This window comes from Macaca fascicularis, chromosome 13 (genome assembly GCF_037993035.2).
Source record: "Macaca fascicularis isolate 582-1 chromosome 13, T2T-MFA8v1.1".
Taxonomy (NCBI): domain Eukaryota; kingdom Metazoa; phylum Chordata; class Mammalia; order Primates; family Cercopithecidae; genus Macaca; species Macaca fascicularis.
Window position 1 is genome coordinate 21,420,556 of NC_088387.1, and position 26,155 is coordinate 21,446,710.

The window sequence follows — 26,155 nt, forward strand, 5'->3', positions numbered from 1 at the left end:
TCTTAGACTCAGCTTCCTCTAACTTGTGAGTTTTAACTGTTGGAGTAAGCTCACTCCTCTGTCTCTACTGTAGACTTATGGATGTATAGATAGTTTTAGAGGATTTTTAAATTTTGTGACCCAGTGTAAATAAAACAGAATCTGAGACAGGTCTCAATCAAGTTGTAGGTTTATTTTGCCAAAGAAAAGGCTTATGGCCTGTGACACAGGCTTATGTGGTCCTGCAAACTTGTGCCCAAGGTGTTTGGGTTACACATTGGTTTTATAAACTTTAGGGAGACACAGAAATCACAGGCAAAGACAAAGCAGCAGGAAGGTTTGTGCACAGGCTACAGCACTGTGATTTGGCTCCCCTAGTCAGGCATCAGTAAAATTTTATGGAGCCCTAGGCTGCAGCCCACTGATGCTGATATAGTTGCATCCACTTCCCCTGCTACTGAGCCAGGCTGGGACCTTTTTTGGCACATTAGAGATGTGAGATATAACGAGTGCAAATCCCTGTCCAATTTCATCTGGATCCAGCTGGTTTCTACATGTACATGAGCAACTGCTTGATAAGAGACTGAGTGTCTCTTTCCTAAAGATGTTAACAGGGAGGCTCGTGTCTGGGTCACGATGATATCCCCAGTCACTGATAAAATGTAAAAGAAGAAAGTGGCATTGATGGTGCGTGGCGGGGACATCCTCCATGCAGTGGCCACCCTCACTAAAAGAGATGAACTTTGGGAAATAATACTCAATGGCAGAAAAGAAGGTAGACTATGGAGGAGCTCAAAATAAGAATAAGGTGCAGCCCATTTAGTCTCTGGGTATTATAGAGACCGGTAGCTCTTGAAAATGGTGGATCTGTGAGCACTGCGTGCATTGAGGGAACACGGTATCAACTTAGTGTATCTGAAGTAAATTGTTTGATCTTGTACTGGTAAGAACAATGGCATAACACCATTACCTAATACTTACAAATATACATTGCCCCATGTAAATAAGTTTTATTTGTAACATTTTTAGAAAGCAACAATATTAAACTCACAGAAATTTTGCAAGTATAGCTCACTTACCCCCTTCACTAACTGGAATCATACGAGAGTCTTTTGAAGACCTAAGAATCCTACCATCTAACGTTTTACTATGTGTTCCTACAAACAAGACTATTCTAAATATTCCCCACATGCTAATGAAATACATTACTCCATTGACTCCTGAGGAATATTTCAAATTGTCAAAAACAAAAACAAAACAAAACAAAAAACCCTGAAAAAAGGTTTCTCATAGCAAAATAGTCCCCAGTAGAAACATATCTCTTCAGACAAATTTCTGCTACTCTTGTCTTACCTGAGACACCTGGTGACACTGAGCTGGTGCTGAGTTACTGAGATGAGACAGCCCTGCAGCTGTGCCCAGCCTGCCCTGTTCCCTGCTCATTTGCATGTTCTCAGAGCACATCCTCCTGCCCTGAAGACTTATTAATAGGCTGGACACGCTTCGTGCAGGAGTCAGAGCCAGTCAGGACACAGCATGGACATGAGGATCCCCACTCAGTTCCTGGGGCTCCTGCTGCTCTGGCTCTCAGGTAAGGAAGGAGATCACTAATAGTTTACCCAACCCAGTGTGCTCAGTACTGCCTGCCTATTTAGCGAAGTTCTCTTACTCTTGTTTGGACATTTGTTTTTATGTTTCCAATCTCAGGTGCCAAATGTGACATCCAGATGACCCAGTCTCCATCTTCCTTATCTGCATCTGTAGGAGACAGAGTCACCATCACTTGTCGGGCTAGTCAGACCATTAGCAGTTATTTAGCTTGGTATCAGCAGAAACCAGGGAAAGTCCCTAAGCTCCTGATCTATGCTGCATCCAGTTTGGAAAGTGGGGTCCCATCAAGGTTCAGCGGCAGTGGATCTGGGACAGAATTCACTCTCACCATCAGCAGCCTGCAGCCTGAAGATTTTGCAACTTATTACTGTCAACAGCATAATAGTCACCCTCCCACAGTGTTACACACCCGAACATAAACCCCCAGGGAAGCAGATATGTGAGGCTGGGCTGCCCCAGCTGCTCCTCCTGATGCCTCCATGGGCTGAGAGTGTTCCTCAGATGCAGCCACACTCTGATGGTGTTGGTAGAGGGGGACATGAAGTCACCTCTGCATCCCAATTCCTTTTTCTTTCTCAGCGCCAGCTGCACAGACATAGCAATGCCTCTCCTGATTTAATAATACAGACAGAGATCATGACACCTGAGGAGTCTAGTTTATGGTTTCGTTTGGAATTCATATTACATAGAAGAAGCCACTATAGATATTCTAAGCAGGAATTGTCTTAATACAGAGAATTACAGTAAACTACTGAAGTCTAAATGAAATGTAGAGATGAATCTCTAAATGTAATGTTTTATTTGCATAGAAATATTTGCCAAATGGGACATACAGGAAAACTCAGTGGTCTTCAGTGTGTTGGAAGAACAAAGAGAATGTTAACATTTTATGAAAAAGGGAAAATATTACCTATTGCTCTTTGAGAAAGTTCATTGGCACTAGGAAGGGTTGGGAGCTGGCAAGCTCAGACTGGTAAGCAGTGGTGGACAAAGTGAATCCTAGAATTATATCAACTTATCTCAGAAGTTGTGGGTAAATTTGATTTCAGGTTACAATAAGCCAGAGCAGTGAAGCTTGCAGAGAACTTTGTCATTGAAATGCCAGGGATTTGATGTAGATCCTGCTGCTCACCACACAGAAAGCCAATCACTAATACAACATGTATTGCCAAGGAATAGGCTTTAATCAGGTGCTGCAGCCGAGGAGATGGGACACCATTCACAAATGTATCTCCATGGCAAACTGAAAATTAGAGGTTTATATAGCAGGGAAGAAAAGTGGGAACACAGAAATTAGGGAGGGGCAAGGAAGGTAATTTGATCAACAGGAAGCAGGAAGTCAGTTAGGCAATGATAATGGGCATAGGATCTCACTGTCCTGATTCAGTGATATGTAAGTTTCAGCTCCTTTATGGTATCTGGAGGCCTGATGGTTGGCTTCCTGAAAAAAAGAACTCAGATAAGACAAATGTAACTATCTGGAGTTTTAAGACTGGGGGGTTCAATATCTACATTTATTCAAAAATCCATAAACATTGGTTCCATGGGATAATAGGGCCTATTTCAATTGCGTTCTAGAAACAATATTTTGCATCCTGAGTGCCTTTCCTCCTGGTTTCTTGAATCTGTTGGGTGTGACAAGAATGACTCAGTTTCTCTGATTAACTTTCACATTACAATCTTTCAAAGCCAAGGATATAGTAGTCATGAAGAAGATATTAGAAGCAGGATTCTCTGGTGCTCCCTCAGAAAAGAGAATGCACCTGCCCCTAATTATGGGCTTTCTAACCATGTGGTCCTCAATCCTGTGTGGAAGTGTAAGGGTGGGTGTGCTGATGCTGACAGCTTCCTACAGCGTCTTTCCAGATGTTTCTCCAGTCCTCACCTCTGTCCCTGTGTCTGTCTTAAGTACCAATGGAGAATATTGAGTCATTCTTTTCCGACTTCCAAATCTCACTGGAGGACCTCTTATTGGGCAACTCTGTAGGACAAAAGAGAGATAAAAAGGGACATTTACATAAGTTAAAATGATTTCTCCCCCAATGAGGCCATTAAAAAATTAAATTTAAAACCACATATTGAAAACACATCCAGCTTTGTTTTCCTCTTAAAGCATGTTTACATTTTCAAATATTTTCAAGGTTTTAAAGGTTGAAAGCATAATTGTTTGTCCATGGAATGATCAAACACCTTTTTAATTAAATGGAGTTAACATTTTCTTGAAAATTTGTACTCACTGAAGTAAAGGAATATATTTAAAATGTGTGAAACTATGTTAGAAATTATTGGGCTTAAATTCAACTGTGCAGTTTGGTTTGGGATGTTGTTGACTCCTGAGACCTGCCACAAGAATCTTGTGTCATGTGTACTCACTGCTGTTCAGCCTTGCCCTCAGAAAATTGATATCTATAGACTGAAGGCAAGCTCAGTGCCCTTCAGAGAAACCACTCAGCTGAGCTCTTCCTTGATCAGCCAGATGATTGTGAACATGAGCATCCATGAACATGAAAACAAATGTTTCCTGTTATCACCCACTGAGTTGTGTATTTAACCAGTTACCAATCATTAATGCATAAAAGCTTCCTGATACAGTGTTTACACCTCTACCTGTATATACACACATGTATTTTTCTTAATTGGTGGTATAAATGTGAACATTTAGTAATCAAATTATAAAGTTATTAAGGGAAAATTAAAGTCAAAAATAAAACTAATTAATATTTCAATAAAAAATTAAAATTTACTTTATGGAAATATGTGCATATATGTATATAACATACATAGAAGTAAATATATATTTATTTGATAAAAAGTGGGCTACAAATATATATATAGTATTCATATACATTTAAATAACCTTTGTTACATTCCATACAAAAATGGCATTCTGCACCACATAGAGTTGATACTCTTGCTAAGATAATTTCTTTGCATTCTTTATTTTAAAACTCTACTAAATGGTTGTCCTCACCTAAAATATTCTTCCAACCAAGTAGAGCTCCCAGGGTAGAACTAAAACAAATTTTGACTAATACTGAATAATAACCATTGCATCCTATGAAAGTCTCCATTATGTTCATGCCCACAATGATTATATGCCAAATAGAGTTCTCACAGCAATGGATACTGGATGGAGTCACATCAGTGCCATTGTCAGGGAAGCCTTGGAAATGTAAAAACTATAACAGTGGGTAAACTGCAAGGGTTACATCTGAAGATCACATTGCAAAGAGAACAGCAGTTTAATAATATTGGCTGTTAGTTTTGACAGATCATCAGGCCTTAAAAGAAATTCAACAGGATGATTGCAGACAAAGCCATTCTGGATGAGCTATGACTAGATGTTTCAAAAATGAGCCATAATCAAAGAAAATGCTTTACAAGTGAGTATTAATTGAAATGCCAGTAAAGATCAGGGGCTTTTAACAATGAGGATGATTCAACACATGGACTTCAGTCAGTCACCTTTCCCAGCTTTCCCAGAGAGTCTCACGAACCAAGGTTATGGAGGTCCCCGTCGGGACTCAACAATATGAGTTTCAACTAACTGAGATGTACAGGGCTACTGGCTCTTCCAAACACCTAATTTGCCAAGAAGAACCCCTAACATTGTTTGACACATCAGGGCTCAGACTAACAGCTAGTATCAGGTGATTCTAGTGGACCTCATGTAACATGAGGAGGATAGTGGTTATTTTCCTAAATACAAATTTACCTTTCTTTTTGGTTATGTTTCTGCATAAAATACTACTTCAGGATTTTCCAAGTGCTTTTATCAGTGTTAGGAAATTCATCTATAATATGGATTTGGATCAAGCAAGCTGTTTACCTCAAAAAATAAGTGAAGCGAAGTGTAGCTCATGCTCTTGTCATGTGCACAGGTGCAGCTTTCCCTATAGACAGGGAAAAACTCTTTATTAGTCAAGCGAAGCTGGCACACAAACCCTTGTACTGTTGAATTGCTATGCTTTCAGAAGTGGTGGAGGCTCTGAAACACTCACGGGGATTGGTGCTTTTACTCCCATAAACTGAATATTTTTATCTTGAAAATGAGCTGTAGACTCATCATTGTTATGCCAACTGAACACCTTGAAACACTCGATTTCTATTTTCTCAGGGCTGTGGTTTTCTGGTTGACGGTTCTTTTTTTTTTTTTAGATGGAGTCTTGCTCTGCTGCCAGCCTGGAGAGCATTAGCACCATCTCGGCTCATTCCAACCTTTGTCTCCTGGGTTCAAGCTTTTCTCCTGCCTCAGTCTACCAAGTAGCTGTCACTACAGGTGTACGCCATCACACCCAGCTAATTTTTGTAGTTTTAGTAGAGACGTGGTTTTACCATATGGACTAGGATGGTCTCAATCTCTTGACCTCTTGATCCGCCCACCTCTGCCTCCCAAAGAGCTGGGATTACACATGTGAGCCACTGCGCTGGCCTGGTTGATGGTTCTTAATCCAAAGGGTTGACATAACAATTATTTCATTAAATTGGAAGAAATGATAGGATAAGCATGTGACCATTTAGACTTAATACAATACTGGATAAGTTGTCAACAACAGGTTTTAGAGTGTGTGCTGGGGCCATAGATGTAGTCCACATAAAGCAAGAGCAAACATAATTGATTTTACATATTTTAGAGAGGAAGTACAGAAAACATGAAACCTAGGTGACCTTCTGGAATGTTTCTATTTATTGCCATTTCCCCTGGTAAAACTCAGAGAAGATTTCAACAGTCATCAGGATGAAGTTCTAGGGATCACAGTCATGTGAAGCATTACCTGCACTTGGATCCCCAGTGAGGCAAAGGGAAGATGAAATGTATAGTGGGATGTGGAGGTGAAAACACCAGGGACAGCCTCCTGGTCAGCTTAAATGTTGAAAAGTGTATTTATTTTTTCTCTTTAGTTTTATCACTGAATCAGTTGGATCTAAGAAAAGCGATTATGACTTTTTAGGCAGAAAGATGTTTATTATCATGAATTAGATGGATGGAAAACATTTGGGGAAACCAGAGTGGAAACTCCGGCAACTCCAAGCACTCCTTTTGCTATTCCTTGACCCTGCCCGCCCCGTGTTTTCCACACTGAAGGAAGATACTCTCATTTTGTTAGAAACCTGGCAAGTGAAGATATTGTGCCCACAGGACTGTGCTGCCTGGCTGTGACCCAGACCAGGAAAATGCACACATTTGAGTGAGATCAGGCAGTTACCCTCCCTCGTCTCAATCCAAAAGCGTTCTGTAGCAACACATTTGATGGGCATTCTTCACCACATCTGGGACTTAGGAAGCCAAGGACATGAGGAGTAGCCTTTCCAGACTCTACCATAGAGAAAGTATTGCCAGAAACTAGAGTATAAAATAAATATGAAAAAAGTTGGTGACAATAACTAAATGAGTCATTCATATATGTGTGTTAAATAATTTAATCTTTTCTATACACCCTTTCTTAAAAAAAAATCAAAGAGCTATTTTTAGCCACCTTTACAATTTAGACCACAAATTAAATAATAAGTAAACAGATTAATGGCTCACGAGAGAAGAATATTTTTTCCTAGATGGTGTTGGTTTTAACAGATTGGAGTTTCCCCACATTTTGGGGAGGAAAATGTTATGTGGGTGCCATGGTGTCCTTTGTAAAGAAAATGTTTATATTAGGTTGTAGCATGCTGCATGCTGCACTTGATACTAGTAATGCCTGGAAATTCAAGCGTAGCAAGATGTGTATTTATAATAGAAAGCCACAGCGTGGACTTGGGCAGAAATAACCCCTGTACCCGTGAAAACAGATGAATCTACATGAGACTGAAATGAAGATGTCATCAACACAGGCAGGGCTGCAGAGAAAGGGGTCAAGTCTCTAGCAGTTGATAGCAGAGCTGCTGTCCTTCTGGGGGCAGTAGTGAGAAGAGCTGCTCTCTTTTCTGCGGGAGACAGCTTGAATGTGGAGTTTCAGGCAGCAGGAGCTCCTCCCCAGCCTGCGCCAGAAGTGCCATTCTTGGAATTGTGCTAGAGGCTTTGCCTGGAGCCTGTTCCTTAGGGCTTTTCAACAATTTATAAGGAATTTAATATATCTAGTAAATCCCTTTATGCTTCATGGATTTGACATTTCCAACAGGGAATATACACAGTCCACAGGGCCATCATTCCCTCCCTCCTTTTTTCTCGACAAATATAATGCTTTCCAGGTGGACCTGCCAGAGGAAGCCAACGGGAACAACTATCCATGTCACCAAAAATGCAAGACAAATAAGCGCAGGGTTCTCACGTAGCTGCACTGTTCCCTGGTACAAAATGGGAGAGTGTAAAACTCTTTGGTCCACCATCGGAGAGATGGTGCAGTGTTACCTTCTGAGCATAGTAAGTGAGTATTTATAGACATTTAAACACTGACACCTTTAACACCAACATACAGACAAAAGTAGAAAAAAAATAAATTGGACTACGTAAAAATTTAAAATGTGCATCAAAAGTCATAATCAACACAGTGAAAATGCAACATGTGAAATAGAAGAAAATATTTGTAAATCATATATCTGATGGGGGTTAATAACATCTACTCTACAAACATAAGTCCTACATATCAACAGTAAAAATAAAATACCTGATTAAAAATGAGAAAAGTACATGAATTGACATTTCCCTAAAGAAGATTATTTAGAGATAATTAGATAACTAGCATAGAAAAAGATGGTTAATATTATTAATCCTTAGAAAAATAAGAAGAAACCCCACTTGACACCTTTTAGGATTTTTTTTTTTTTCCAGCAGAGACTGACCAGCCTTGATGAGAATTTAGGTATTTGGAACTGCTGTGGACACTGTCGTGGTGATGTAAATGGCCCACCTGCTGTGGGAAACCATATGATGATTCCTCAAAGAATTAAAAATAGAAATACTATATAATTTAGCCATTACATTTTTGTACGTACACCCAATTAATTGAAGACATTAACTTGAGAAGATATTAGTCTACCCACGTTCAGAACTGAATTATTCATGATAGCCAAAAGGTAGAAGCAACTCACATCTTCACAAAGGAGAGAACTGGTAATCCAAATGTGGTATATACATACAATAGCATATTATTGAGGGAAATTCTGACACATGCTACAATATACATGAAACTAGACGACATTATACTAAGTGAAATAACTCAGTCACAAAAATACTGAGTTATGATTTCACTTTGGTATTTGCAGAACAGTTTCCATTTAATCATGAATCAACCCTGTCTCCTTCCCTTTCTTGCTTGTAGTTTTCAGGAATAACTGTAGAATTTTCTGGAAATGTAACATTCTGAGATAGAGCAAGATTGGCCAATATAGCCTGGGCTCTGTTTCTGTCCCTACAGGAAACAGTAATTCCTTCAACACTAGCTCAGTGTGTCATGTGATTCCAAGACATAAAACCCAGGGTGGGCTGCTTTGCAGGGTCCCTCAGCTGCAGTCCTTGTGGGGTATGCATAGTCTAGAGTCAATCAGGACCGGGCAGCTTTGTGTTCTCTCATGCTGACTCTCTGTAAGTAATAATTCACTTTATGTAACTGGTTGTGCATGGGTGTTCTGTCTCACTAGATTTGGGTAAGTTGGTGACCTGTGGACAGCAAACTTTCTTGGCAAAATTGGTGCAGTGAGAAGGTTTGATCTGAGAGAAGCGTGGCTTATTGGTGAAGTTAGAGGAAAAATACTCTCCAGTATCCGGCCCAGGACAGAGACGTCAGCCTAGGGATGCAAGGGCTAGACATGCAGATGGATGTTTAATGAGGAGGGAGGATAAATGGGACATTTGTCCTCCTCCCATTAATAAGAATCAGCTGACTTACTGAATTGAGACAGAGAGAAAAGAATGTGGAACTAGGAATGGGGTACACAGTTCTCTAGTTGTTAGACAGTTGTATGACTGCTCATTCCTAAGGCCAGAGAGCACAGGACATGGATAATCAGATGGACCCTGAGTCACCCAAAATGAAACAAGAAAGATACTCTCAGTGGTCTCTGAAGCATCTAGGAAGGAACCAAAATCAACAAAAAGGGCTTCACAGAAAAGGAGGCTCACTCTCTACAAAAGAGACATGGAAAAAGGCCAGGGAAGTCTGCAGCCTGGTTGGTGTATTTGTTTAGTTGAGCCACATTACAGACCCAAATGTCTTTGTCTGAAAGGGACAGTTAGGAATAGGGCCAAGGTCTCCACCAGAGGCTACTGGCCCTATTTTCCTCTCAAGATAAAAGGTGTAAAAAAAGGAATTCAGACTTTTCTGGGATATTTATACACTGTAATCCACCTGACAATATTTCCAGGTCCCCTCAGAAAAAATTAAACTGATGACATCAGAAGGTGTCCGGACAAATGAGGACCCTGTGATGAGTATGTGCTCACGTCCTGATCTGCATGTGGACCATTCCCTTTGGGCCATGTTGGGTGCTGGTGACCATGGTTCTCACTGCAGAGTGCAATAGAGGTACTGACATTTTACTGCTGTGCCACAGAACATCACTGCTGCCTGAGGGGCTATCTCCACTCATAGCTAAGTATTCAAGACATGACAGTGGGAAATATCCACTCCTGCCTGTCTGCTAAGCTTCCCAAGCCCCAGAACCTTATTCAGCAAAAGCAGGACTGCATATTCAATGAAGATTGGAACACTATCTAGTTAATTTAATAGTTGTAACAAAAAGATGAAAATGTCACAAAGCCTGGTGTCACAGTGGAACGACCCACTTTGGCAGACCAACAATGGAGGATGAATGCCAAGGCCGCCAGAACAGGAAACCGAGGAGGTATCCCAGGTACAGTTACAAGGAGGTATCTCAGGTATAGTTAATTGTTGTTGGTCCTGGTGGCATCCACTAATAAGAAGGAGACCCACAAGCTAGTAAGTATTTTTGGGTACTGGGGATGGTAGAAAACTTACCTGGGTGTTCTTTTGGTCATGTTAGTCAAAATCACGAACAAAGTTGCCATCCTTGAACAAGGCCCATTGCAATGGTACCCTTGGAATCTGTTCAACAAGGCATGACTGATGCACTTCTTTTAAACCTTTAGAGCCTGCTGCCCTGATGGAAATCCAGGTGTTCACTATTTCTATGCATGCTGACTGGAGCCTGTGGCAACAGCAGACACCAGTTGTGCCTCTTTTGAAAGGCCACTCCTTGCTTGCTGTAGGAAACTGATAGGGTCTGAGTGTCTCAGAGCTAGAATATCAGGCATGACGTCACTACTTTAACTACCCATTCTCACCTTGGTGCCTACAAACACAATCAATAAAGCTGGACAGGCCCAACAGATCAAAATTATTAAATGGAAATGATGCAGTCAGAATTCGCCCTAACCCAGTTCCCACAGGATCCATGTGCAAATGAATGAATGCCCATAAACAAATGACAAGCTTCCTAGAAGGAAACAAATGACCCATAGGGGACAATTTAACTTCTCCTTTGACCACAATGAGCCAAAGATTCAGAGACATGCCTGTGTCAGTATGGCATGGGGCCCTGATGATTGTACAAAACAGATGCCAGTGGGTCTGCTGGGTGTGACCACCATTAAACCAGATGACGGCTGACACTGAACATGGACATTCTGCCCATTGACCACACTACATGCAATGACAGTAGCCATGCAGGCTCCCCCTTACACTGTATTTTGCTCCATTTCCACTAAATCATGGGCCAGCCACTTGTTCAGGAAAATAGCAACCGAGTGACTGAACTATTAAGGGATACCCTGTGCAGGGAAAAGGACTATGGCAATAGCTTGCTTCTTGGACACCTAAATATATGTCACACAATTAGCTGCTGGGGCTACCATGGCCACCTTGGAGAGGAATTTATGCCATGTTTTTGAATATTCCATGAGACTTCACTTTGACCAAGAAACAACCTCACTGCACAATCAACATGACAATGGGCACATTCTCGTGGAACATAATGGATGTTTCATGTAATTACCAACACCCAGCACTGCCTGCTGTACCTGGATAAACACCTCAGGTATCCTAGAAATACAAGTAGAGGTGATCCTGACACAGGCTCAATGACTGCAGACAATGGGGCATCTGAAAGATCCCCCTTTCACCTCTTTAGCTGCAGTGGTCCTCAGAGCTGCTCTGAAAGGGTTTCTTGCATGGGAGGAAGGAGACTGGGATGACAGTTCCAGAACAGCACCCTGTGCTTCCCATTCCCACCCCTGCCATTAGGTCCTGCAGGATTCCTAGTGGCCCATCATTTCTTCCAAAACCTTTGGCATCTCACATGGGTCATAGAATCTAGCTCATAATATTTTTGTGACAAATAACTTTTCTGAATATCTTTTGTCCTCAACAATGTAACTAGTTTACTGACAAGAGAAAATATTTTGTGAATCTGGCCTAGTGATGGATGAATCTGGCCTAGGATCTCCTTCATTAATATCCATGGAAAGACTCACAGTCAAGACTCACTGGGACTCAGCATCTGTAATCCTATACAAGTTGCTAAGCCACAATCCTGACACTAGATGGTAGACAAACCCCATAGTAACCCTAAGATCTAAGCCTGATTATAGAAATACTGGGAGAGCTTAGGAGTGATAATGTTTCATTATCAATAGCCCCTAAGGCTGGAATGTGGTCTCTGTGTTACCTAGAGTAGCTAGGAGGAGCTGCCAGCGTCTTGAGTTATGGGAACCACCTCTGCACTCTGTGCTCTGAGACTAGAAGCCCAGCCTTGCCTTCATGCCTACCTTAGCTGTGTCCCCAAAGCCCACCGACTATGGACTGAATTGTGCTTCAGAAGTTCTTATCTTGAATCTCTAATCTCCAATATAGCTGCATTTGAAGATAAAACATATAAGGTGGTATTTAGGGTTAAAGGAGATGATAAGGGTGGAGCCCTGATTCAATAAGATTAGTGTCTTTATAAAAAGAGACCCCATTAAGCTCTCCTCCACTCCCAGCCTCCATGCATGCAGTGAGGAAAGGCCATGTGAAGACATGGACAGAAGGTGGCATCTGAAAATCAGAGGGAGGGTCCTCAGCAGAAAGCAGATCTTTCTGGATCTTTATCTTTGACTTCCCAGCCTTCCAAACTGTTAGAAGTAAATGTCCTTCCTTTAAGCCATCCAGCCCAGGGAATTTTGATGTGGCAGTCCCAGCAGACAATCTACTGTCCCCACTTTCTCTGAGCAGGATCAGCCTCAGGAGGCACCTTGTGGACTTTGGGACCCATCTTTTCTTCTCTTCCGCCTTCTGTTCTGACTGCCTGGTGAGGAAGGGGGACTGAGGCTTCATCCTCAGATAGTTTGTATTCAACATGAACATTTCTTTGATGATGAAGTTGTTAGCCTGCTTTTTCTCTTTCTGATCAGAATTGCATCAAATTGAATGAACTGCTTGCTTTGTATTAATATCTGGGGATCTGCATGTTTGTTCCCCACTTGGATAATAGTCAGCATGTTGTGTGGATGCCATCTCCAGCTCCCACTCTGTGTCCCAAGTGAGAGGGTCACTGTCAGCTGCAGAGCTGGCTGGAGTACGAACAGCATCCTAGTCTGGCACCAGCAAAAACCAGGCCTTACTCTGAGCTCCTGCTGGCTCCTGCTGCCCCATTGGACATGATCCCTTCCTGGGTCAGGGTCAGCAGGCCTGAAAAGATGCCACTGTGGCCATCAGCAACCAAGATGCCTTCAGAGGTAGGTGCTCCCTCCTCCTGTCCCCTGTCATGCACAAATATTCCCTAGCAACGGCTCTGCACAGGAGCTGCTAAGGGTCTGAAATCTTCTGAGGGAAACAGGCTGGGGGACACCTCTGAATTCACATCCCCTCTTTGCCTCACATCCTCTTCCCACCTCCTTTATGGACACCTCTAGTGTATCTTGTGGGCCTCACTGCCTGGAGCATGTCAGGATGTTTTCTCCCACCTCCTACTCCGAATTCATGATGTAAATTCATCCTCACTTCATACCTCGGCGGGCCACGCCTTGTTTCTCTTATGTACATGGCCTGGAACATTGCTGAACCCATGGTTCTGGCTCTACTCCATGAATCTCTGTGGAAGGGTCATGGTGGGCAAGTCGTGGTTACTGGAGACCAGAAAGTAAAATGTCAAATATTGAAAAGCTTGTGCATGGAGTAGACATAGACCATTGTCAACAGAGTCCCAGCAGCTGGTGAGCCATGAAAGCTGGGCAGAGAGATCCCACATCACCCCAGCCAGAGGGGAAGTTGGAAATGAGCCTTGGAGGGTCTTCATCCGTGACCACGCAGCCTCTGAGCCACATGTGCTGCTTTCTGAGATGGAAATGACCAGAAGAGGACTTGTCTATGCTGAGCTCTGGTGAAAAAACTTCCCTCCATTCAGGGCCCAGACTCACTATCCATCTCCTGGGCATCTGCTGCTCTGTGATTCCACACACCCCCCTCAGGTCACTCATCATCCTCAGCAATGGGCAGCTCTCTGCTCTCAGCCCAGGGGAACATGGAAGAGGGTTCTGAGCTTTATCACTCTCAGGGACTGTGGTAAGAAAGGGGCCATCAGGTGTTGCACCTGGTGTTCATTTTCAACGTTCACGTTCAATTTATTAAAGTTTAAAACTATACCTTATAGTAGCAATCAGAGTTCTTTTTATATTTAAACATACATCACATATTTTTTCATAAACAGATACATAGCATATACAAATATAGAAATACAACTTATTTCTAAAGCATTATATCTATTCGATACGTAAAGTTTATATTAGAAATTCATGTTACATACACACATAATTTTACATTTATTGGTGTGATATGTGGTCCTTTTCTTTCCAAGCAGAACACAGTCAGGCTGAGTAAAGACTCTGAGGACATTTGCTGACCCTCTTTGGCTCCAACAAGGTCCCAGTCATTCAGGACCAGGGAAGGCACAGCTGACAGCACCCATCCCAGGAATCCAGAACCAGTCCTGAGGTCTGAGTCCTGAGACTTTCACTCTTGCCAGGCTGCGGGATATATGCTTAATGCAGCTGCTGTGAATTTGTGAGTGGTTTCCTTCCCTGAAGCCACTGCCAGGCAGCCCTGTGGGCAGGGCCTGTGGTTCCTCCCAGGTCCTCAGCCCTGTGGCTCAGGAGAGCAGATGCTTCCTCCACAGCTCAGGGCCAGCACCTGGCAGCTCTCAGGGTCTTCCAGCCTGACCTTAGCCTTGGGCTAAGGACCCTATTCCAAATATCTTCTTATTTATTGCAGTACCTGAAAGTCTGTCTTGTTCTTAAACTCAAAGTCCACATTTCCATAATTGTGAAAGCTAGCATTTGCCACCTGGAAAATTAGAAATGTGAATTCATTGACATTCTCGGAGCCTGGCCTCCTCCAAGCCCACCAGGTAAAATTGCCCATATCTTCTCTTCTCTCCACACAACTTTACTTAGAATAATACTGAAATGTAACGGGTGGTAAAGCCTTTATCACCTGCGCAGAAGCCACCCTCTTCTCTTTTGGTGCCTATGGCACCAGCTCTATCCTGCTGGGCATGGTGAGGTCAGTGAGCCTCTCCCAGCCTGGGACAGGAGCAGGGATTAAGAGAACATGTGACGAGCTCCACAATGCAATGTCAGGGGAGTGAAGGAGAGGCAGGGACTCTGGGAAGAATTTGATCCTTCCTAAGAAGATGGAAGGTGAAGAGCTTTGCTTCACCTTCTGAAATCAATCATTTTATTTTAGATTTGGGAGCTGGGACACATGTTTCATTTCCCTGACTCCTTCCACATCTCCTCTGTCTCTTACAATAGCTTTTACTCAGTCTGTCCCTTTCCCTCCTAATATGAAAACAAACCAACAAACAAAACCCTCTTACTCCTATCATGTGCTGTGAGATCTGACCCTGAAACTCTGTGATACCCAGATCGTATAAGAGATCATCGTGGGACATTATCCAAGAGATTTTCTAATTAAAAAGAATTCTTGGGCTAGCTCTTCTCTCAGAAAAATTTTCTCTGTCTCTTGACAAAACTGACACCAGAAACAAGGTGGAAATAGTTCCAAGAACAGAGGACAACCATGCGCTCAGTGAGGTGAAAGACATCTCTTCCCCTTGCATTAGTTTCCAATGCTGTTGTTTAAATTGTCACAGTCTTATTGACTTCCCACAACATAAACTTATTACCCTGTAATTTTAGAGATCAGAAGTCTCACTGAGCTAATGTTAAGGTGTCAGTAGGTCTGTATTTCTTCTGGAGGCTGCAGAGACGAGAACTGTATTCTCTACTTTTTATCTTCCAGGTGCACCCATATTTCTGCTTCCATGGCCCCTTCCTTCCTCAAACCACATCCCTCCCCATTGTCCCAGCTCCTCTCTGACTGTAAGCGTCCTCCTCTATTTTAAGGACCTTTGTGATTATATTGGTTTAATCACAACAGTCAGGTTTCTTATTTTCAAAGTCCTTAACTTACATCTGTCAAGTTGTCTTTTTGCTATATAAGGTAGAATTTTTATGATATGGCTCTGATGACTGGAGGAGCACCAGGGTTCTTGACCTTATGCCAGTTTGGATAAAACAACATAGACACAAGTGGAGTGGTTTTAAGGAGAGGAAGTTTTAATATGCAAGAAGGAAGGAAGAAGAAAAACCTCCCTCCTACAGAGACAGAGAAAGGCGGGATTCTAACCAAGAGAACCCTCCATGTGCAGCAGAAAAGAGCCTATTGTATGAGGAGGCTGGAGGAAGTGGTGTCTGATTTGCATAGCGCTCTGGGGATTGGTTTGACCAGGTGTGTCAGTCATGTAGCCTGCAATGTAACTGGCCTTCCCACCATAGCCTTTTAATATGCAAACACAGGGTGCCAAAATATTCTATACACATGGGAATATATGGGGGCAGCCATGTTGCCAGGCATATGTGGGAGAAAGGAAGAAGATGGTGGGAATCGCCATGTTTGGCTGGACTCAGTTTCTAATGGCCAGAATTTGCATATCAAAGCTTGCCAGCCTGGCTCTAAGAGCCAGGGCTTTCCTGCTAGACAAGAAATGTTTCTGGAGCTACTTTAAAAGAAACAAAACCTTCCCAAGGACCCCTTTTCCTCTCTATCTGCCTAAAATAATTTCTTAATAACTCCTATAACACTTGGGTTCCAGAGACAAGGACATGGACATCTTTTGGAGTGGGGACATCATTCATTCCACAGCCATAAACGTATTCCCCAAAATTGTCCTTCTCAAAAGTAAAATTTAAAAATCTCAAAGTATTTTCATGAAACAAGAGAGCTGGACCAAAACTTAGACTCAGGTTCCTTTCAATTGTGAGCTTTAACTGTTAAGGTATGATCACTCCACTGTCTCTAATGTGGATTTACTGATGTGTAGAGAGTTTTAGAGGATTTTTAAGTTTGTGACCCAGTGTAAACAAAACAGTATTCGAGACAGGTCTCAATCAATTTATAGGTTTGCTTTGCCAAAGATAAAGCTTATGGCCTGTGACACAGCCTTAGGATGTCCTGCAAATATGTGCCCAAGGTGATAGGATTACACGTTGGATTTAAACACTTTGGAGAGACAGAAATTACGAGGAAAGATATAAATCAATACATGAAAGATATATATTAGTTTGTCCTGGAAAGGTGGGATATCTTGAAGCAGGGGCTTCCAGGTCATCCATGGCTTCAAAGGTTTCCTGACTGGCCACTGGTTGAAAGAGTTAATCTCTGCCTAAAGACCTGAATTCATCATAAAGAAATACTTGAGTTAAGATAAAGGTGTGTGGAAGCCATGGTTCTTGTTATGTGGAAGAATCCTGTGGGTAGCAGACAAAGTAGATGGTGAATGGTGTCTATCAGACATTAAAAAAAAAAAAAAAAAGTCAGACTCTTTGGAAAAGACTTAGTAAGGGGAAGAGATTCTCTCAAGAATGAAAATTTTCCTCACTATAGGCAACTTTGCAGGGCCACTTCAGAATATGATGAAGAAATATTTTTAGGGTAAAATATTTAGATTTTCTTCAGGGCCTATTCTCTGTCATGTTGGAGAATGGTATCTTATTGCTACAAAGCATCTGTTTTGTCAGTCTAAAGATCTCTGTTGTAATGATAATGCCGGTCAGTTGTGTCTGAACTCCAAGGGAGGAGAGTATAATGAGGCACATCTAAACCCACCTGCCAGTCATGGCCTAACCTAGTTTTTCTTTTTTCTTTGATGTTCTCTCTGCCACAAGAGGAGACCCTTCAGCTGGTTGGTGGCTTACAACTTATTTTTTTGTTTTAACAAACAGAAAAAAAAAAAAATCATTGCACAAATTCAATCTAAAACACATTGGTTAAAAAAATTAAGTGCTTCCTGAATATTCCTACATGTCAAAGAGAGAGAAGTGATAAGAATAAAGATGGGAAATACTTCTCATAGAAAAGATAAACAATTTATTTTACTATCTTAGTTCGGGTCCACCAGCAATGAGGATTCCTGTTTAGGCAGCAAATTTACACCGGGAGGAAGGGAAGAAAGTGAGGAAGGGAACAGAAGATGAATGGTAAAAGACACATCAACAACCCACCTGACTTGGGATAACTGAAGATCCACCACATGTGGAAACGTGGATTAATTCCTCTGGGCTGTTCCACCTGAGAGATGAGGAAGCTGGGGTATGTATACAACTCATCCTGTCCTCAATGATTGTGAACTGTCCCTCTTGTCCCATTTCAAGCTGCTATAACAGGTTCCTTGTTACAGTGTAATTCATAAAGAACAGAAATTAATTTTCTCACACTTCAGGGGAATGGGAAATTTAAGATCAAGGCATGGGCAGGATAATGTCTGCTTTCTCTGCTTTCAAGATGATGCCTGGAGCATTGACTCCTTCAAAGAAAGAAAGGCCTTGTCTTAACATGACAGATGACCAGAAGAGAGAAAAAAATTCAAGTCCCATAATTTCTGTTTGTTGTGTCATTAATGTATTCCCTAGAAGGCGCCACCCTCATGACCTAAGCACATCCCAATAGGCCCCACCTGGCAATACCATTACGCTGAGATTTAACTTTACAACAGATGGATTCTGGAGGACATAGTCAAACCATAGCACTTTTCTAAGAGATACACATTCCAGGCCATCTGGCCAGCAAGGCAGGCAGGCAGATCTCTCTGCCCAAGATCATAAGAACCTAAGATGTATATATAGCCATTGGAAGTGAGCACAGGTAAAACAAAGGGGAAAGCCCTAGATTACAGATGGGGACTGCTACGTTCATCATGGTACAGTTAACCCTAGAATAACTTGGGTTTTAAATTTGCAGATTCACGTATATTTTCTTCTGTGTTTGTCACCTGTGAGCAAGCACTTTAAAAATAGTAACTATATTTTCAGATTTTTATGGTTTTCTTAATAACTTTTTTTCTTTAGTATACTTTATTGGAAAGAGTATACAATATGTATAACTAAAAAAGGGGTTAATCAACTATTTTATCACCAAAATTTCCAGTCAAAAGTAATCTATTAGTAATTAAGTTAGGGATGCAAAAGTTCTACACAGGTTTTCAACCACACCAGTGCTCAGTGCCCCAACTTCCACGTTGTTTAGGGGTCAACTGCTTTTTCAGTCTGTAGCTGCATCTCTCTGGAACAGCATCTTGGCAGGTGAGTTGCAAGTAAAGGAATCCAGAAAATAACATCTCCAACTATGCTGCATTTGCATGATGATTATGAAAAAACAAAGGCATTTAGAAAGCAGCAAATGCACAAAAGGGCTTTTCCTAAATATCCCTTATCTGCTTAAAAGCAGATTCTTCAGAAAGAAACCAATTGTCAAGAAAATTCTTCCTGAGAATTTTTATCAGGGAAGATTAACACAAAACAGGAATCAAAAATAGAAGAGACTGGAAGTTGATACTTTCACCAGGCAGGTGATTACCTGTTCTTTTGAGGGTACACCTCTATTCTCATCTGTTCTCTCCAGGTTGCCTACACTTCCCAATTCCCTCTTCCCTAGAAAAAAATAGAAACCACTGGAATTCATTGACTAATCAGGTCATCACCCTGCGATGATGCCCCACTGCACTTTAAGTGAATTTTGTTTGCCTTTTCTCTTATTAATCTTCCTTTTGTCAGTTTATTTTCAGCAAACATTTAGAAGACAAATGGAGCTTTCTTCCTTTCTCCCAGTATAACCAAGTTCTCTTAAAATTTGGGCTGCTTTCAAGGCAGCAGGAAGGTTTGTGCACAGGCTACAGCACTGTGATTTGGCTCCACTAGTCAGGCATCAGTAAAATTTTGTAGAGCCCTAGGCTGCAGCCCACTGATGCTGACATAGTTGGATCTACTTCCTCTGCTACTGAGCCAGGCTGGGACATTTTTGGGCACATTGGAGATATTAGATAAAATGAGTGCAAATCCCTGTCCAGTTTCATCTGGATCCAACTGATTTCTCCATGTACATGGGCAGTTGCATGATAAAAGTTTGCCTCTTTCCTAAAGATGTTAACAGGGAGGCTGGTGTCTGGGTCAAGATGATGTCCCCAGTCACTGATAAAATGTAAAAGAGGAAAGTGTCATTGATGGTGCATGGCAGGGACATGCTCCGTACAGTGACCACCCGCATTAAGAGAGATGAATATTGGGAAATAATACTCAATGGCAGAAAAGAACGTAGACTATGAAGATGCCCAAAACAAGAATAAGGTGCAGCCCCTTTAGTCTTTGGGTATTAAAGAGACCTGTCACTCTTGATAATGGTGAATCTATGTGTGCTGCATGCATTGAGAAAACAAAGTGTCATCTTTGTGTATTTGTAGTAAATTGCTTGAACTTATACTGGTAAGAACAATGGCATAACACCATTACCTAATACTTACAAATATATGTAGCATCATGTCAATATATTTTATTTTTAATTTTTTTTGAAAGGAACAATGATAAATTTACAGAAAAGTTGCAAGTATATGACAAATACCCCCTTCCCTAACCAGAATCAGAGAGGAGTCTTTTAAATGCCTTAGAATTGTTCATCTAAAATTTTACTACGTGTTTCCTACAAAAAGTAATATCCTCCTAAATACTCCCCATACACCAACGAAATACGTTACTCCATCGACTCCTGAGGAATATTTCAAATTGTCAAAAAAAAAATCTAAACAATATCTCTCATAACAAAATAGTCCCCAGTAGAAACACATTCTCTGCAGACAAATTTCTGCTACCCTGATCTTACCTGGGACATCTGGGGACATTGAGCCGGTGCTGAGTTACTGACATAAGACAGCCCTGCAGCTGTGCCCAGCCTGCCCCATCCCCTGCTCATTTGCATGTTCCCAGAGCACATCCTCCTGCCCTGAAGATTTATTAATAGGTTGGTTACACTTCATGTAGAAGTTAGAACCACTCAGGACACAGCATGGACATGAGGGTCCCCGCTCAGCTCCTGGGGCTCCTTCTGCTCTGGCTCCCAGGTAAGGAAGGAGAACACTAGCAGTTTACACAGCCAAGGGTTCTGAGTACTACTTCACTATTCAGGGAAATTGTCTAACAACATGATTAATTGTGTGGACATTTGTTTTTATGTTTCCAATCTCAGGTGCCAGATGTGACATCCAGATGACCCAGTCTCCATCTTCCCTGTCTGCATCGGTAGGAGACAGAGTCACCATCACTTGCAGGGCAAGTCAGGGCATTAGCGATTATTTAAATTGGTATCAGCAGAAACCAGGAAAAGCTCCTAAGCGCCTGATCTATGCTGCATCCAGTTTGGAAAGTGGGGTCCCATCAAGGTTCAGCGGCAGTGGATCTGGGACAGATTTCACTCTCACCATCAGCAGCCTGCAGCCTGAAGATTTTGCAACTTATTACTGTCTACAGTATAACAGTGACCCTCCCACAGTGTTACACACCCGAACATAAACCCCCAGGGAAGCAGATGTGTGAGGCTGGGCTGCCCCAGCTGCTCCTCCTGATGCCTCCATGGGCTGAGAGTGTTCCTCAGATGCAGCCACACTCTGATGGTGTTGGTAGAGGGGGACATGAAGTCACCTCTGCACCCGAATTCTTTTCTCTTTCTCAGCCTCAACTACACAGACATAGCAATCCCTCTCTTGATATACTAAAGACAGAGATCATGACACCTGAGGAGTCTAGTTTATGGCTTCAGTTGGACTTTACATAACACAGAAGAAGCCACTATAGATATTCTCAGCCGGAATTGTCTTAATACGGAGAATTATGGTAAACTACTGAAGTCTAAATAAAATGTAGAGATGAATCTCTAAATTTAATGTTTTATTTGCATAGAAATATTTCCCAAATGGGACATACAGGAAAATTCAGTGGTCTTCAATATTATGGAAGAACAAAGAGAAAGGTAGTATTTTATGAAAAAGGGAATATGTTACCTATGGCTCTTTGAGAAAGTTCATTGGCACTAGGAAGGGTTGGGAACTGGCGAACTTAGGCTGGTAAGCAGTAGTGGACAAAATGAATCCTAGAATTATATCAAGTTATCTCAGAAGTTGTGGATCAATTTGATTTCAGGTTACAAGAGGCCAAAGCAGTGAAGCTTGCAGAGAATTTAGTTACTGAAATACCAGGGATTCGGTGTAGATCCTGCTGCTCACCACACAGAAAGCCAATCACTAAGACAACAAGTATTGCCAAGGAACAGGCTCTAATCAGGTGCTGCAGCCGAGGAGATGGGACACCATTCACAAATGTGTCTCCCTGACCAACTAAAATTAGGAGTTTACATAGCAGGGGAGAAATGTGGGAAAACAGGAATTATGGAGGGGTAAGAAAGAGAATTTGGTCAACAGGAAGCAGGAGGTCAGTTAGGCAATCACAATGGGTGAAGGGTCTGCGGTCTCACTGTCCCGATTCAGTCATACGTAAATTTCAGCTCCGTGATAGTATCTGGGAGGCCTGATGCTTGGTTTACTGAAAAAAGAGCTCAGGTAAGACAGATGTAACTATCTTGAGTTTTAAGACTGGAGAAGTCAATTTCCATGTTTATTCAAAAAACCATAAACATTAGTTCTGTGGGATAATAGGGCCTATTTCAGTTGCATCCTAGAAACAATATTTTTCACCCTGAGTGTCTTTCTCCTCTGATTTCTTGTCTTTGTTGGGTATGACAGAATGACCCAATTCCTATGATTAATGTTCACACTACAAACTTTCAAAGCCAAGGTTATAGTATTCAGGAAAGTTGATATTAGAAACAGGATTCTCTGGTGTTCCCTCATAAAACAGTATGCGTCTGCCCCTGAAGTATGGACTATTTAACTATGTGGTCCTCAGTCCTGTCTGGAAGCTTAAGTCTGGGGTTGCTGATGTTCTCAGCTTCCTAGAGTATCTTTCCAGGTGTTTCTCCAGCCCTCACCTTTATCTCTGTGTCTGTCTTAGGTACCAATGGATAACATTGAGTCTTCCTTTTCTGACTTCCAAATCTCACGGGGGGATCTCTTATTGGGCAACTCTATAGGACATGAGAGGTAAGGAGGGATATTTACAGAAGTTAAAATGATTTTCCCCCAAAAAAGGCCATTTTAAAAAATTATATTTGAAGCCACATGTTGAAAACACATCCAGCTTTGTTTTCTTATGAATGCAAACTTACATTTGCAAATATTTTCAGGATTGTAAATCTTGAAAACATAATTATTTGTCCATGGAATGATCAAACACTTCTATAATTAAGTGGAGTAACATTTTCTTGAAAATTTGTACTCATTGAAATAAAGGAATATATTTAAAATGAGTGAAGCTATGTTAGAAATTATTAGACTTAAATTCAACTGTGGGATTTGGTTTGAGAGGTTGATCTCTCCTGTGACCTGTCACAAGAATCTTGTGTCATGTTTAGTCACTGCTGTTCAGTGTTGTTCTTAAACAATTGATATCTACAGGCTAAATACAAGCTCAGTGCCCTGCAGAGGAACCAGTCAGCAGAGCACTTTCCTGATCAGCCAGATGATTGTGGACATGAGCATCCATGAACATGAAAACAAATGTTTCCTGTTATCACCCACTGAGTTGTGTATTTAACCAGTTACCAATAATTAATGCAAAAATGCTTCCAGATACACTATTTACACCTCTACCTATATAAACATATGTATTTTTTCTTAAATTGGTGGTATAAATGTGAATATTTAATAATCAAATTATGAAGTTATTAAGAGAAAAAGAAAATTAAAACTAGTATTTCAATAAAAAATTAAAATTAACCTTATTTATGGAAAAATGTGTGTATATATTTAAGATACATAGAAGTGAATGTATATTTGCTTGATAAAATGTTGGCTACAAATATAAACAGTATTCATATTTATGTACATACATTCTATTATATATGCAATATATACATATTTGTAAAATATTATCTGAATTATATACATTTAAATAATTGTTGTTACATTCCACAAAAAAAATGGTAATCTGGACGACATATAATTCATACTCTTGCTACAGAAAATTTTGTTGTAACCTTTATTTTTGAAACTTTACCAAATGGTTGTCTTTACCTAAAATATTTTTCCAATCCAGTAGAGCTCCAAGGGTAGGACTAGAGAAAATTTTGACTAATGTTAAATATTAATCATTGCATCCTGTGAAAGTCTCCATTATGTTCATGCCCACAGTGATGATATTCCAAATAGAGTTCTCACAACAATGGATGCTGGATGGAGTCACATCAGTGCCATTGTCAAGGAAGCCTTGGAAATGTAAAAACCATAACAGTGAGTAAACTGCAAGGGTTACATCTGATGATCATATTGCCAAGAGAACAGCTATTTAATAATGTTGGCTGCTGGTTTTGACAGATCATCAGGCCTTAAAAGAAAGGCAACAGGATGATTTTAGACAAAGTCATTCTGCAAGAACTATGACTAGAAGTTTCAAAAATGAGCCATAATAGAGGAAAAAAAAAAAAAAACGCTTTACAAGTGAGTATTAATTGAAATGCCAGTAAAAAGCAGGGGCTTTTAACAGTGAGGATGATTCAACACATGGACTTGAGTCAGTCACCTGTCCCAGCTTTCCCAGAGAGTCTCACGAACCAATGTTATGGAGGTCCCCGTGGGGACTCAACAATATGAGTTTCAACTAACTGAAATGTGCAGGGCTACTGACTCTTCTGAACACCTAATTTGCCAAGAAAACTGACCCCTCCAGAACCTGTAACTTTGTACCACACATCAGGGCTCAGACTAACAGCTGGTATCCGGTGATTCCAGTGGACCTCTTGTAACATGAGGAGGGCAGTGGTTATTTTACTATATATGAATTTGACTTCCTTTTCGGTTATGTTTCTGCATAAAATATTATTTAAGGATTTTCAAAGTGTTTTCATCAGAGTCAGGAAGTTCTTCCATAATATGGCTCTGGATCAAGCAACTTATTCAACTCAAAAAAGGTGAAGAAAGTGTAGCTCATGCTCTTGTCATGTGCACAGGTGCAGCTTTCCCTATAGACAGGGAAAAACCATTATCAGTCAAGCAAAGCTGGCACACAAACCCTTGTGCTAGTGAATTGCTGTGCTGTCAGATGTGGTGGAGGCTCTGAAACACTAACTGTGATTGGTGCTTTTACTCCCATAAACAGAATATTTACATCTTGAAAATGAGCTGTAGACTCATCAATGTTATGTCAACTGAACAGCTTGAAATACTCAATTTCTATTTTCTCAGGGTTGTGGTTTTCTGGTTGATGGTTCTGAATCCAAAGAGTAGACATAACAATTGTTTCATTTAAATTGGAAGAAACGATATGATATGCACGTGACCATTTCTACTTAATACAATACTGGACAAGCTGTCAACACAGGGCATTAGGGTATGTGCTGGGGCTGTAGATCTAGCCCATATAAAGCAAGAGCAAACAGAATTGATGTTACATAGTTTATAGAGGAAGTACAGAAAATATGAAACCTAGGGGACCTTCTGGAATATTTCTATCTATTGCCACTTCCACTGGTAAAACTCAGAGAATATTTCAACAGTCATCAGGATGAAGTTCTAGGGATCAGTCACGTGAAGCATTATCTGCACTTGGATGTCCAGTGAGACAAAGGGAAGATGAAACACGTAGTGGGATATGGAGGGGTAAACACCAGAGATAGCCTCCTGGTCAGCTTAAATGTTGAAAAGTGTATTTTTTCTCTTTAGTTTTATCACTGAATCATTTGGATCTGAGAAAAGTGATAATGGCTGGTTAGGCAGAAAGATGTTTATTATCACGAATTAAATGGATTGAAAACATTTGTAGAAACCAGAGTGGACGGCTCAGGAATCTCCAGGTACTCCTTTTGCTATTCCTTGACCCTCCCCGCCCCCATGTTTTCCACAGTCAAGAAAGATGCTCTCATTTTATAAGAACCTGGCAAGTGAAGGTATTGTGCCCACAGGACTGTGCTGCCTGGCTGTGACCCAGACCAGGAAAATGAGCACATTTGAGTGAGATGAGGCATTCCCCTCCCTCATCTCAATGCAAAATGACTCTGTAGTAACATATCTGATGGGCAGTCAGAGAAAGGGGTCAGATTTCTAGCAACTGACAGTTGATAGCAGAGCTGCTGTCCTTCTGGGGGCAGTAGTGAGAAGAGCCGCTCTCTTTTCTGCTGCCGGAGACAGCTTGATTGTGGAGTCTCAA

General features: G+C 41.2%; 1 protein-coding gene and 1 gene segment (V, D, J or C); both read left to right on the plus strand.

Moving 5' to 3' along the window:
• The window catches only part of LOC102116898 (immunoglobulin kappa variable 2-30), a 970,872-nt gene that overhangs the window by 264,715 nt on the left and 680,002 nt on the right, over window positions 1-26,155 (plus strand). The window contains exons 1-2 of one of the 7 annotated variants that reach the window (XM_045368534.3): window positions 1,489-1,570; window positions 1,687-1,981. The exons of the other annotated variants lie outside the window; for them this stretch is intronic. Coding sequence (XP_045224469.2) covers window positions 1,516-1,570; window positions 1,687-1,981 — 350 coding nt within the window. The 5' untranslated portion in view covers window positions 1,489-1,515. Of the gene's footprint in view, window positions 1-1,488; window positions 1,571-1,686; window positions 1,982-26,155 lie in introns of those variants that run through there. 7 annotated transcript variants of the gene reach the window in all.
• On the plus strand, window positions 20,883-21,412 carry LOC135966898 (immunoglobulin kappa variable 1-39-like). The segment is given in 2 exon segments: window positions 20,883-20,964; window positions 21,090-21,412. Coding segments are annotated over 2 exon segments (378 nt in total).